Source organism: Ambystoma mexicanum, chromosome 10 (genome assembly GCF_040938575.1).
Source record: "Ambystoma mexicanum isolate Mex_15411 chromosome 10, UKY_AmexF1_1, whole genome shotgun sequence".
In the NCBI taxonomy this organism is placed as follows: Eukaryota; Metazoa; Chordata; class Amphibia; order Caudata; family Ambystomatidae; genus Ambystoma; species Ambystoma mexicanum.
Window position 1 is genome coordinate 1,140,469,717 of NC_090932.1, and position 14,865 is coordinate 1,140,484,581.

Genomic DNA, 14,865 nt, shown 5'->3' on the forward strand with positions numbered 1-14,865 from the left:
GTACCATTATCCAGCACAGAACACCTAAGGTAGGGTGCCTGGTAGGAGAATCAAGGTGGCCCAGTGCCACAGCTGCCACTATTGACTCTACCGAAGCCCAGAAAGAAGCGTGTGACACTAAGTGCCCAGGGACTGCGAGTGACTATTTGGGAACAAGAGGGGCGACCTAACCTAGGGGAGAGAGGAAACGACTGAGGACCACGGACCTGCCAAAAGCTTGCCCAGGTTGTGGTTCCCTAACACTCATCCTCTTGGACCCTATTCAAGTCCTAAGCCCTGCTGGTTGGTTTATACTCAAAATAAAGACCAAAACGAGATATATAGTTGAGTTTCATGTGTTTATTGATCCTCGACCATGCTGATACCATACTCTTCGCTAAGAAATATTTTATTTTGTTTTTGCAATTAGAAGCAGTCACTGACTTTCACGAAGATACAAGTGAGAAGCTCCCTGACATTTACATACGTCACTGGCTGAAACTGCCCCGCGTACGGTCACCGGAGTGCACTAAAAACAGGAGTGTGTCCACTGGGAATGAGGACATGATATCACATGCTGTAGACAGATGCAATGCATTGGTTTGCAGAAACTGCATACTCTGCCTGACTACATCCACTGCCAATGCGTGCGGTAGTTCGACAGGCGCACACAATCAGGTGGTGGTATTTAAACTGAAGTGAATTCTGATCTAGTAAAAGCAGTCTGGAGCTTGTCATAGTTCAGAGAGATATTGACAATGCATGTAATATACACTGGCAAATGAACTTTAACCAGTACTCCAGGGAAAATGTCCAGAAGAGAATCAGCATTAATCAGTCTAAAAGCTGCTTTGACGGATCTGTGTCGAAAAAAAGTCGACTCCCATTATGGCACGGCACCGTGATCACATATTTTACTGTGCCCTGCAATCCCCTTTCTGCTTCCCCCCCTACCCACTTACCTTGAGGGCGGCACACAGAGGAGTGCACCTCCGTCTCCCCTCTATCCCGTGGACAACGTGGTCCCAAACTAGCGGCACAGGGTTCCTTTTTAAAGTGCAAGCAGTGGAATGGAAGCGGGGGGACACGCCCCCAACCCCCATTACGCTGACTAAGATGAGGGGGGGGACTCCCCCACCAACCCTCATCCCCTAAATCGGCTTGATGGCGGTTGCAGTTATAGTACCAGTCGCAATTATTTAGGTGACATTTTGGTCCCAACCCACTTTGACCAAGTCATGTCTTTTCAACTTTGCAAATGTCTTCATCTCACAAGAGATCTCTTTTATGGACTGCCATTATAAGGTCATCCACTATGGTATGCTCAATCCCCCAGTCAGTTTTAGAAAATGTATTCATAATGACGTGGGAGTAGAGTCTCCTTCACTCTCTCGGGAAGAGTTCACTGTAAATTGAGAAAAATTATGTTGCCACAGTGTCATCTGCTTCTTGTAGAAATTCCTCTTTGATCGAATATTAATGTTTAAAAAATAATGATCTACTGATTCATCAGCTATTACTGTTCCTCGGCCATCCATTCTTTCTCCTCATTCTTGCTTATGTCTTAATCTGATACAACCCCGCAATCTTGCACTTGCTCATCCTGCAGCCTCTCCTCCGTATCCCATTGCATCTACGCTCATCACTAAGCTCTTTCCCGTTCTACTAGTATATCTAACTCCATGAATCAATCTCTCCCTCTCTTCTTCCGCTTTTCCTGCTGATTTCAAAGTAGCCCCTATTCTCCCACTTTAAAAAAAAACATCTCTGGACACTTTTGCACCTCCTAACTATCGACTTATTTCTCTTCTTCCCTACCTGTTTAAAATCTTAGCATGGGTGGTTATACACTCAGGTCTCATCTTATCTCGATCTTAACTCTCTTCTGCCACCTTCTCAATCTGGCTTCCGTCCACTACACTCTACGGAAACAGCGCATCTTTCTGGCTCTAATTCTTTGCTATCCGCTAGACACTCTAAGCTCTCTTGTATTCATATTTGTCTTGATCTCTCTATGGTCTTTGACACTGTGGATCACCTCACTTTACTCACGACTCTACATTCACTTGGTTGCCTTAGTTCAGGTCCTATCTCTCTGATCGTTGATTTTCTGTTTCTTGCAGTGGATCTAATTCCCTTCATTTTACTCTTGCTCGTAGAGTCCCTCAGGGCTCAGTCTTAGGTCCCCTCCTTTTCTCTTTATACGCTGCTCCCCTATCTGCTATCATATCTTCTTTTGGGTTGTTGGCACACTTCTATGCGGACGACTCACAAATACTGATCTCCTTTTCCTCGTTTTCAGAGTCTTTGCATTCTATTATTTCTGATTGTTTGCTTGCCATCCAGGCATGGATGCACTCTCACTTTCTCTATATCAATGCCTCTAAGATGGAAATTCTCTTTTTTCCAGCCTCTACTGCCCCCTCTCTCCTGGTCCTATCAGTTTTCTGCCTGTTCTTGTATCTTTCTCTTCTCCTGCCTGCACAATCTTGTCATTTTCATCTCTTTAATATTAGAAAAGGTTGTTCTTTTCTCACTTTCCATGCTACGAAACTGTTGATTGGTACTCTTGTTTTGTCCCGTCTTGACTGTTGCTCCTGTCTTCCTCTTGGTCTCCCCGCTTCCCATCTGGCCCCCTTGCGTTCTATGTTTAACTCTTTGTTCTGTTTCCCCTCAGTCTTCTATTTCCTCTGCAATTCTATCTCTTCCCTGGTTATTCTTCGAAGCTCGTCTTCAATTCCGTTTCCTCCGTATTACTTTTAAATATGTCCATGGCTTGCACCGGGTTATCTACGCTCCTTGGTTACTTTGTATTCCCCTCTGCCCACTCCACTCTCAATCCTTCTATCTGTCCCTAAGGCCACTTACCCTCAATCACGTTTCCGTTATTTTGGTCTTCTTGCTCCCAATTTTGGAATGCCCGACCTCTACAGATTTGAGCCATCCCTTCCTACTCTCTCTTTCGCACTACCCTCAAACCCATCTCCTCTCTACTATGTCCTAACTCCCCTGCTTTTTGGTTGACATGTTTTGTTTGATGCATCGATTTGTGTACGGTTTTAGGGCGCTTTGGCGAAAGTGCCTTATACATCAAATAAATTACAATACAAACTTTTTTTTATCAGTAGGACTTTCCCCCTCCTTGTTTGTTTGTTTGTTTATTTATTTATAATGCGCTCCAGACCCAAAGGTTACCGGGCGCAGCAGAAAGTATATGCAAGACTTACAATGTTACATGAATAAATTTACAATATTACAATATTACATGAATGTACAATTGCATACTTACAATATATTTAGAGAGATTACCAGGAGAAACTAAGTAATGTGCAGGAGTATACATACAATATTAGCAGTTATAAACATAATGGAAGGTAGCAAATAATAACTATGTACAATTGAGTGGGGCTAAACGTGCGGAGGAGTCATTTACAGGTGTCTAGGCAATGTTAGCATTAATGTGTTTAATGAAGTTCCTTCTGAAGAGTGTCTTAGGTTGGGTGGCAGAGCGTTCCACAAGTTGGCTGCTCTCACAGGGAAGCTAAACCTTAACCTTACATCATGCCATTTGTGATTAGGTTCAAATCCTCTCATATTCACTCCCTTTCATTGGTTTGTAAGCCTCATATTAGAGTTTATATCTGGGGATCGAACTGTGACTTTTTAAGGTGACCATTTTTGAACCAATTGATTTATTAACTTATATAGTATTTCCATATTTTCATCAGCCTATATTATTGCATAAAGGTATTGATTTTGATCATGCAGCCACTCCACTCTAGGGTGACCAGAGTGATGCTTGAACCTTTCAGTGAGTGTATTACCCCTGAAAGATATTTGCTTCCCAGAACCTGAAGATGAAGGTCTGTTTTATTTAAGCAAAAATTGTTGGGTTCTCTGGCCTTGCTTCAACTAGCAACTCCAGAGAGACAGTCGTGATAGGAGAGAGGCTGCTCACTGACGCTCCATGAGTGGAGTTCTGCAGCAGATAAAGGGCCTCATCACAAGTTGTGCGGAAACCCAGGTTGTAAATCCGCCTGAATACTGCCCAACGCAAATAGTGTTGCTGCAACTTGGTCTGCCGCTATTAGCGCCAGATCCCGAGATGCGGTGGGGGCGGTAATTCCCCATTCCTATTGGGTCCACTGGACCCAATGGGGCATTGTGGGCGCTATTACCGGAAGCGCAAATAGCTCTGCACCAATAGTGCCGCAAATGGCAGGAAATGGGCAAGATTTACGTCCAGCTCATAGCTGGAGGTAAGTCTGCAACGTTCTGCCCAAACTCGGGATTGGGCGGAGCGATAATGCGGCAGGAATAGCATTACTGTTGCATTTTTACCACTCCGCCCAGCCTGTGATGAGGATCAAAGAGCTTAGGGGAGAAATATAAATCCACCCCCAAGTGGTGACTGGGTGTTTCCTCCAGGTCTGAGTTTCAAGAAGAAGTGATGCTGCTGGCAGGCAAGGAAGCAAACTGGTCTTCCATTTGGGAGCCCCCACCTTCTCCAAGCTCCTCTCCTTGCCCGGGAGGATAGCTCAGTGATTTCAATAATTCCTTAAATCATTGACAACCTTTATCTGTAGGGTTGCTGATACAGTAAGGAAGCGTTCCCATTAGCAATATTTGCTCTGCATTAAGCACCAGGCCCTCAGAGCACCTTTGTGGCTTAATATAGAATATCACACAGGAGGTGGGCAAGAAATAAAGCAATGCAATTGTTAATGACACTTTGCCAAGGGCCTGCCATTGTATCACAAGCTCCTGTGAAGGGGACACAGGTGATTAGCTCCTTATGAAGAAAATGGAAATGGTATCCTGCTGCCAACAGTCCTTCAATGTAGTGCCTTCTAAACTACTTGAATAATTTTAAAAGACTCTGGGAGACGCAAGAAGACACTTTTGAGCTGGGGCACAGTGATTGCCTCAATGGGAAATCTCTATACAGATTTTACATTTTTAATCGCACCGGGAGCCTGGAGAAGAAACGTAGACAGACACCAAATTCCTCTCTCTTCATATTCTCTACACCGGGTTTTACATAAGGGCAATATACTGCGACGGAAAGAGCGAGTTAAATAGATCAGGAAGGCGAGGAAGGATAGAGGGGCATCCTGGGGAAGAGGCACTTGACCACCCAGTGCAGGCTGCGACTGTGGCAGTCGCTCACCAGTATCCTAGGGCTCACACCCAAAGCTACCCGGGACCAGCGAGATCGGACAAAGACCGACCCAGGTGTGCCACGGTGTGCTGCAACCCAGGTCCCTCGAGCCTGGCCCTTCAAAGGGTTCACCTAAAACCTTAGCATCCTGAGCAGAGTGATATCAGTGGAAAGCAACAACCAAGTCAAAAAACACTTATATTCCTTGTTGGCTGTGAGTATTGTCTAGAGGTGGACCCCAAAGAAAGTGAAGGACCGACTGATGGACTAAGGTTCGTAAGCAAGCGGGAACTGCTTATTCATTTATCCAGTCCAACCTGAAATATGGGCCTGTTGTGTAATAAAATAGATTTTCTTCTAACTAATTTTTCAAGTCCTGAGTTACCTGTAGATCCCTCAACCAGTGACGCTGCGTGCTGACACCCCGGATATTCCAACCATAGCAGCACTCAGCCTTACAGGGATGACAACGCGATGTGGCCAGATAAACACCATGCACTAGCAACGGATATAGTCAACCACATACCGTAACGCAACCAAAGCATTGCGATGCGGATAGGTACTGGTATAAGATATTCTACTATATTCAGATGATTTGTGATATCATTCTGCGTGCAGTATTATGGTATTGGCCTTTTGCAAAGTATAAATGTGGCAAATGTTTACCATTCTGTAATCTTACTCAAAGCAATTTACTATCCAACCTCGATCAGAGGTCTTCAAAACCCTGGACCTGGCATTCTCAGACTGCCTGAAAGGCTAGGGGGGCCATATCAATGGCAGGGAGCACACTACAACTGAAACAAAGCATTAAACACCACAATAGCAACAAAACAGAAGGGTCTTAATGGGCCTACCAATGTTGGGGTAGTGTAGGCTAGCCAACCAGACATTACTGTAGCAAGTGGCCCTGCCCAAAAGGGACACATTACAAATAATAGGTATTCTTCCCTACCATCAATAGGACCTTATCAACAGTAAAGTCTTTCTCCCACAATATGAAATAATCAATATCAGCCCATGAAGATCGTTATTGTCCTCATCTCAGCCAATCCGAATGTTTAGAGTGCAGTCAATAACTAGTGGTATTGACTGTGATCTGAACATTCTGTCTTTAAAGCCAGACAGGGAAACATGAATACAATATTCAGGCAAGATTTCTTTGAACAAGACACTTCCTCTCTTAGATCCCCTTTTTCTGCTACAACATGCTATTTAACACCTTTAAGAGAAAGCTAAAACATGGGTAAATGCTTTCACTTTCCTATAGAGAAACAGTTTACTTTTACATGACACCAAATGCGTGCTCATGTTAAACCTGTTTCTGTTCAACCACATTTGCAATGAAAGTGATTAATTTATGAAGGCAACCATGTTATTTCAATATTACAAAATGGTACCGCATTTAATGTATTAACGTGGTTGCCTATTTACATTACCCAGTATTAAACTAAAATGATTTACTTCACGCCCAAAATTCCAAAATAATGTACTGCTACTACCACTATCTGCTAACTCGGGAGGATTCATTATCGCTTGGGATAATGCCCATTTTCCAACCTACGGAACTCGGCTTCACCTTGGGCATAACTTGGCGGCGGGTCACTATCCCACGATAACAACCCCTACCTTATTCTATAAGGCTATAGTAGGAGCAGTCCCTGTTCCACCAGCAAATACTTACTAATGGTAGGATAGACCACTCAAACAATTAGAACTTACCGACAGTAGAAGGCATACCTTCTCAGCCAATAAGAACTTACCAATAGTGGAAGGAGAGACTGCCCATCCATGGTTGTTTCAGAGATGTTGACTCCTGCGATGTCCAAGAAAGTGGGTGCCAGATCAATGTTGAGAACCAGTTCCTAAGAAAGGGGTGGAGGTGCAGGGAAAATACAGACAGCGATGGGTTGCAGTAAGTACTCATGGCGCCAAGTTGCTCTGCCATTACAAGCTACACAATGGGTCCATTACACTGCAAGGAATGCTCAGAACTATGATAAAAGGTTCAGCGTTCTGGAAGATGTTTGATAAGTGAGTGAGGCTTAGAAATGAGTGACAGAGGGTCAGTGCTCAGTGAGAGAACCCCTGTCTTCTGAGAGTGAGGTTTCCGACTCAGTGGTTATGGTTGAAACCTTGGCAATAAATAATACATTACAAAGGCCATTCTGCACTGAGCTAGAGCAGTGCATGAGCTTCAGAAGGGACACAGAATGCATTAGAGCTCAGATCCCTCTAGCACACAGGGAGAGGAGTCATGTTACTTGTAAGAATCAGCACACAGGCTCACTCCAGGTCTCAGTGTGATGGGGGTGGGAGGGCTAGTACACAGGCATGCTCTAGACCAGGGGCCCCCAACATTTTGTAGGCAATGAGCAACATTTGTTTATCAAATGAAATGGTGAACAACACCCGTACCTCAATGGAAGACATGTCCTTTCAGGTGGTGCAAAACAATTGCAATCCAAATGATAAAAGTGATCATATATACATTTTACAAATCAGTCATGGTGCAAATCTGGTCCAAACGAATTTATAATATATTATCTTAATTTGAGATTGCACTGTTGTTTACAAGGTATTTTTGGGGCACATTGGGAATTCTTAAGCACACAAGAGCGTTAACACTGGTCCACACATGTCATATTTAACACTTTACTTGAGCTTTACAGTTATTCCTCAAGTAATGCTTGTATAGCATAGTGGAAAATGTTGTGTTTGTAAGCACTTTAGGTTAGTAATATTGGTCGCAAATTGGAACATTCAAAGACCACTCTACAGAATGGTTTAGGGTTCTACCTTTGCTATTTGGACACATGTATCAGCAGTTTCATTAAACAATATTATTGTAAGTTAATTTGATTGCAATAGAGTTATGCACTTCATTAGATCATGGATAAATTGGCCTGAATCTCAACAATTTGCCCATTTACCCAAATGTCTGATGGGCAAAGTCATCATACCATGCCAATGTTTACAAGAGGGCGCTGCAATTAGTATGGAATGTTTCTTACAAATGGATGATGGCTTCATACCTAAACCTTGCCTGAAATAATTTAATGATGGAAGATTGGGTAGGCAGGCCTCATATTTCTTAAATATCCACCTACCAGCTGTGCAAAGCAACAGATGATGATCATTACATATCACATGAGCCTGTGGGTCCCTTATTTTGCCCACCTGGAACATTTCTAAAAGAATAGGAATGGTGGATACAAAAACAAAATGTGCAAGTAATAAAATACAATTGGATCTAATGTAATGGCAAAGAGGGGCATTCATATGACCCATTTGTCCAGTATGCACTTGCCTTGCTTCTGCTAACAGCCCTATTATATTCTACGTGAGTGCAAAAGGAAACGGGCCAGTCGGTTAAAGTGGCTGCTGAGCAGATTTACTACCTGCTCCAGCCAGTGCTGCTGCTCTAAGGGGCTCTGTGACTGCGAGTGTTGCCAAGGTTGGCTGACCCAGTAAATGAGAGTTCATCAAAGGAATGTCTTAATGTTGAACACAACAGCAGTATCATTGATCTCCCTTGGATTACTATGGAGGCTTAGCTTTTTGGCCTCATGTTCCTCACAATCTCTACCTCGCTAGGCCAGTGTCCATTCTTACTCAAATGGTTCAGGTGTGTGGGTGTAGCAGGAGGTGGTTATTGCTTCTGATCTGATTTTAGGCCTCAGTGAGGCCTGCGTAATCTTCAGCCTCAAGTTCCCACTAGTAGTATGCTACTTTGCTCTCTGTGCAGTGTCGACCCATTAGGACATCGGGCCTCATCACGGGTCCGGTGGTAACCCTGCCAGTGCTACCGGTGGGTTGCCGCCGGACCTGTAGTCCGTGCCCAGGAAGACAGGCGCAAGTAAATGCGTTAATCCCTGTTCCCATAGAGTCCTACGGGACTCTATGGGAGTGGGCACACAGAAGCACCGGCACCGTTGCAAACAGGGCGGTGCTTCTGTGATGGGTTTGCTTATCGTGACTGCTGCGCCCGGCAGGGTCAGACCTGTCAGGCACAGCAGCTCTGGCAGGTAAACACTTAGTTTGCCGGACCGGAAACAAGGGTGCCCTTATTTCCAGACAGGCAAACTTATCATGAGGCCCAGCATGTTATTGCACTATCAGAAGACTCCCCGTCACCCCCCTGCCCCAACACCTACCCTTCAGCCTGATGCGATGACGCTTCCATAACAAGCAGTAGGTCATGTCTACTGTTAGGAAAGACTTGGTTTTTGCAACTTCTAGTGCCTCATTCTTTTTGATTTGTTTTTAATCCTGACCTGACATTTTGAAGGGAAGTAAAGCCTTTAGCTTAACCTACCCTGCCCTTTGCCCATTTGTTATGAGGAACTGATGAGTCCTTCAGACTATCAGCACTGGGAAAACTTTGTTTCCCTTTTAAATTCTTGTATTTTTACATTTCATACACCACCTTACAGTGCCATGCAATAGGGATACATGTGTAGCACTGTAGCTTTTTACATATGGGATTTTGGGTTACTTATATATTTGCTTAAACATAGTCTGACGGCAGCAGTTAAATTAATTTTTACAGTTTTTGCTTTTTTTACTAGTGCAAATTCGAGTTTACCGTGTATGGCTACTACACACGGCTCGTGCCCTAAAATTGCTGTACCACAAGAGTCTTGCTTGTACTTTGTCCATATTGTAGTTTGGCCGCCTTCCTGCCTGCCCAGGTCAAGAAATCCCATATAAGGTCATGCACTTGCCCAGGAAAGCTGCTGCTTTCGCAGGCTAGTGAGTCTGCATGTGTGTGTTGCCAAGCAAGGGGGCTGGGACTGTCTAGTCACATCACTAGTGCCAGAAAGTCTGCAGCTTGGGCGGATTTAAAACCAGTAGTTGTCCCTGATTGGACAACTACTGGCTGTTTGAATGGAACAGATCCTACCATTGGTGGGCTTGGACTTGCTTTCAGCTCCAGTTTTGGATAAGAGGAGGATGCCTAAAGTCATTCTGCGGTCTACGTTAGAGCCAAGAATCCTTTGAAGAAGAGCAGCCAGTTGAGGACCCGTTGACGACTTCTGCAGTGGACCAGCATCCTCTCCAGCGATTGGACTAGTGGGGCCAACTAATCTCGACATCTTCTCAAGGATCCAGCCCTTCAGAGCCATCAGAAGTTTCCCTGGACTGCCCGGAGGACTGACCATCTCTCTCATGGGCTACCTCTTCTGAGTTGTCGCCATTCCGCGTTCAAACATGGAACTATGGTGGTTGCCAGCTTGTACCCTAAGTCACTGCCTCTGAATTTTCAGCTTTTTTAACATCACAGGAATCTGGAGCTAGTACTTTGACTGGGACTGGGAGGACACCAGTTGTCCCCTGCAAATGGTGATCATCGCTGGAGCTCACCTTCCTCCATCCCGTGAAGTGTCCTATGATGGGACGGAAGACCATGCTCCCAGGGACCCCCAGACGACCCATCATGATCCCTGGGAAAATCTGAGTCCGGGGGGTAAGTAAGCATACCTTAGTTTGTGTCTGTTCCCCCTGCCCTCCATAGGATAACATTGGGTGAAACGCCCTTTGTCTCCTATCTCCCTCTTACTTACATTTGGTCGTCAAACCTGGGTTAAGTATCCTTCTCGTGGGTTAGCCTTGGGTCTGGAATAGAGAGGAGAACTTATCTGTCGTCTGGTAAATTGTTCCTGAACGTTTAAATAGTTTGAAACTATTCTAACTCATCACAAAAAGTCCACTTTTGGGCACTAGGCTCCATACATCTTAGGGTTGGTCTTCTAAAGTGTAGGGAATTGAACTTGTCACTTGTTCTCTTGTTTTATCAACATCTGCATTACTTACATGTTCCACCTGGTCAGTTATTTAATGATATATTGAAAGTGACCCTACTGGTGATTATATATATTGTATTCATATGGTATTGCATGACACTACTACCTGTCAGTGTGGTCTATGTTTATAGCTGACTGCCTAAGCTGAATCATATGGTATTGCATGACACTACTACCTGTCAGTGTGGTCTATGTTTATAGCTGACTGCCTAAGCTGAATCATATGGTATTGCATGACACTACTACCTGTCAGTGTGGTCTATGTTTATAGCTGACTGCCTAAGCTGAATCATATGGTATTGCATGACACTACTACCTGTCAGTGTGGTCTATGTTTATAGCTGACTGCCTAAGCTGAATCATATGGTATTGCATGACACTACTACCTGTCAGTGTGGTCTATGTTTATAGCTGACTGCCTAAGCTGAATCATATGGTATTGCATGACATTACTACCTGTTAGGTTTATTGTCAGTGTGGTCTATGTTTATAGCTGACTGCCTAAGCTGAATCATATGGTATTGCATGACACTACTACCTGTCAGTGTGGTCTATGTTTATAGCTGACTGCCTAAGCTGAATCATATGGTATTGCATGACACTACTACCTGTCAGTGTGGTCTATGTTTATAGCTGACTGCCTAAGCTGAATCATATGGTATTGCATGACACTACTACCTGTCAGTGTGGTCTATGTTTATAGCTGACTGCCTAAGCTGAATCATATGGTATTGCATGACACTACTACCTGTCAGTGTGGTCTATGTTTATAGCTGACTGCCTAAGCTGAATCATATGGTATTGCATGACACTACTACCTGTCAGTGTGGTCTATGTTTATAGCTGACTGCCTAAGCTGAATCATATGGTATTGCATGACACTACTACCTGTCAGTGTGGTCTATGTTTATAGCTGACTGCCTAAGCTGAATCATATGGTATTGCATGACACTACTACCTGTCAGTGTGGTTTATGTTTATAGCTGACTGCCTAAGCTGAATCATATGGTATTGCATGACACTACTACCTGTCAGTGTGGTCTATGTTTATAGCTGACTGCCTAAGCTGAATCATATGGTATTGCATGACACTACTACCTGTCAGTGTGGTCTATGTTTATAGCTGACTGCCTAAGCTGAATCATATGGTATTGCATGACACTACTACCTGTCAGTGTGGTCTATGTTTATAGCTGACTGCCTAAGCTGAATCATATGGTATTGCATGACACTACTACCTGTCAGTGTGGTCTATGTTTATAGCTGACTGCCTAAGCTGAATCATATGGTATTGCATGACACTACTACCTGTCAGTGTGGTCTATGTTTATAGCTGACTGCCTAAGCTGAATCATATGGTATTGCATGACACTACTACCTGTCAGTGTGGTCTATGTTTATAGCTGACTGCCTAAGCTGAATCATATGGTATTGCATGACACTACTACCTGTCAGTGTGGTCTATGTTTATAGCTGACTGCCTAAGCTGAATCATATGGTATTGCATGACACTACTACCTGTCAGTGTGGTCTATGTTTATAGCTGACTGCCTAAGCTGAATCATATGGTATTGCATGACACTACTACCTGTCAGTGTGGTCTATGTTTATAGCTGACTGCCTAAGCTGAATCATATGGTATTGCATGACACTACTACCTGTCAGTGTGGTCTATGTTTATAGCTGACTGCCTAAGCTGAATTATATGGTATTGCATGACACTACTACCTGTCAGTGTGGTCTATGTTTATAGCTGACTGCCTAAGCTGAATCATATGGTATTGCATGACACTACTACCTGTCAGTGTGGTCTATGTTTATAGCTGACTGCCTAAGCTGAATCATATGGTATTGCATGACACTACTACCTGTCAGTGTGGTCTATGTTTATAGCTGACTGCCTAAGCTGAATCATATGGTATTGCATGACACTACTACCTGTCAGTGTGGTCTATGTTTATAGCTGACTGCCTAAGCTGAATCATATGGTATTGCATGACACTACTACCTGTCAGTGTGGTCTATGTTTATAGCTGACTGCCTAAGCTGAATCATATGGTATTGCATGACACTACTACCTGTCAGTGTGGTCTATGTTTATAGCTGACTGCCTAAGCTGAATCATATGGTATTGCATGACACTACTACCTGTCAGTGTGGTCTATGTTTATAGCTGACTGCCTAAGCTGAATCATATGGTATTGCATGACACTACTACCTGTCAGTGTGGTCTATGTTTATAGCTGACTGCCTAAGCTGAATCATATGGTATTGCATGACACTACTACCTGTCAGTGTGGTCTATGTTTATAGCTGACTGCCTAAGCTGAATCATATGGTATTGCATGACACTACTACCTGTCAGTGTGGTCTATGTTTATAGCTGACTGCCTAAGCTGAATCATATGGTATTGCATGACACTACTACCTGTCAGTGTGGTCTATGTTTATAGCTGACTGCCTAAGCTGAATCATATGGTATTGCATGACACTACTACCTGTCAGTGTGGTCTATGTTTATAGCTGACTGCCTAAGCTGAATTATATGGTATTGCATGACACTACTACCTGTCAGTGTGGTCTATGTTTATAGCTGACTGCCTAAGCTGAATCATATGGTATTGCATGACACTACTACCTGTCAGTGTGGTCTATGTTTATAGCTGACTGCCTAAGCTGAATCATATGGTATTGCATGACACTACTACCTGTCAGTGTGGTCTATGTTTATAGCTGACTGCCTAAGCTGAATCATATGGTATTGCATGACACTACTACCTGTCAGTGTGGTCTATGTTTATAGCTGACTGCCTAAGCTGAATCATATGGTATTGCATGACACTACTACCTGTCAGTGTGGTCTATGTTTATAGCTGACTGCCTAAGCTGAATCATATGGTATTGCATGACACTACTACCTGTCAGTGTGGTCTATGTTTATAGCTGACTGCCTAAGCTGAATCATATGGTATTGCATGACACTACTACCTGTCAGTGTGGTCTATGTTTATAGCTGACTGCCTAAGCTGAATCATATGGTATTGCATGACACTACTACCTGTCAGTGTGGTCTATGTTTATAGCTGACTGCCTAAGCTGAATCATATGGTATTGCATGACACTACTACCTGTCAGTGTGGTCTATGTTTATAGCTGACTGCCTAAGCTGAATCATATGGTATTGCATGACACTACTACCTGTCAGTGTGGTCTATGTTTATAGCTGACTGCCTAAGCTGAATCATATGGTATTGCATGACACTACTACCTGTCAGTGTGGTCTATGTTTATAGCTGACTGCCTAAGCTGAATCATATGGTATTGCATGACACTACTACCTGTCAGTGTGGTCTATGTTTATAGCTGACTGCCTAAGCTGAATCATATGGTATTGCATGACACTACTACCTGTTAGGTTTATTGTCAGTGTGGTCTATGTTTATAGCTGACTGCCTAAACTGAATCATATGGTATTGCATGACACTACTATCTGTCAGTGTGGTCTATGTTTATAGCTGACTGCCTAAGCTGAATCATATGGTATTGCATGACACTACTACCTGTCAGTGTGGTCTATGTTTATAGCTGACTGCCTAAGCTGAATCATATGGTATTGCATGACACTACTACCTGTCAGTGTGGTCTATGTTTATAGCTGACTGCCTAAGCTGAATCATATGGTATTGCATGACACTACTACCTGTCAGTGTGGTCTATGTTTATAGCTGACTGCCTAAGCTGAATCATATGGTATTGCATGACACTACTACCTGTCAGTGTGGTCTATGTTTATAGCTGACTGCCTAAGCTGAATCATATGGTATTGCATGACATTACTACCTGTTAGGTTTATTGTCAGTGTGGTCTATGTTTATAGCTGACTGCCTAAGCTGAATCATATGGTATTGCATGACACTA

At 43.5% G+C, this 14,865-nt stretch overlaps 1 protein-coding gene across 1 annotated transcript in view; it reads right to left on the reverse strand.

Annotated features, from left to right (window-relative positions):
• LOC138492090 (N-acetylglucosamine-6-sulfatase-like) overlaps window positions 1-14,865 on the reverse strand; it is a 248,993-nt gene that overhangs the window by 42,875 nt on the left and 191,253 nt on the right. Inside the window, exon 10 of the mRNA XM_069619057.1 lies at window positions 6,904-7,005. Within this exon, the coding sequence (XP_069475158.1) occupies window positions 6,904-7,005 (102 nt within the window). The remainder of the gene's footprint in view (window positions 1-6,903; window positions 7,006-14,865) is intronic.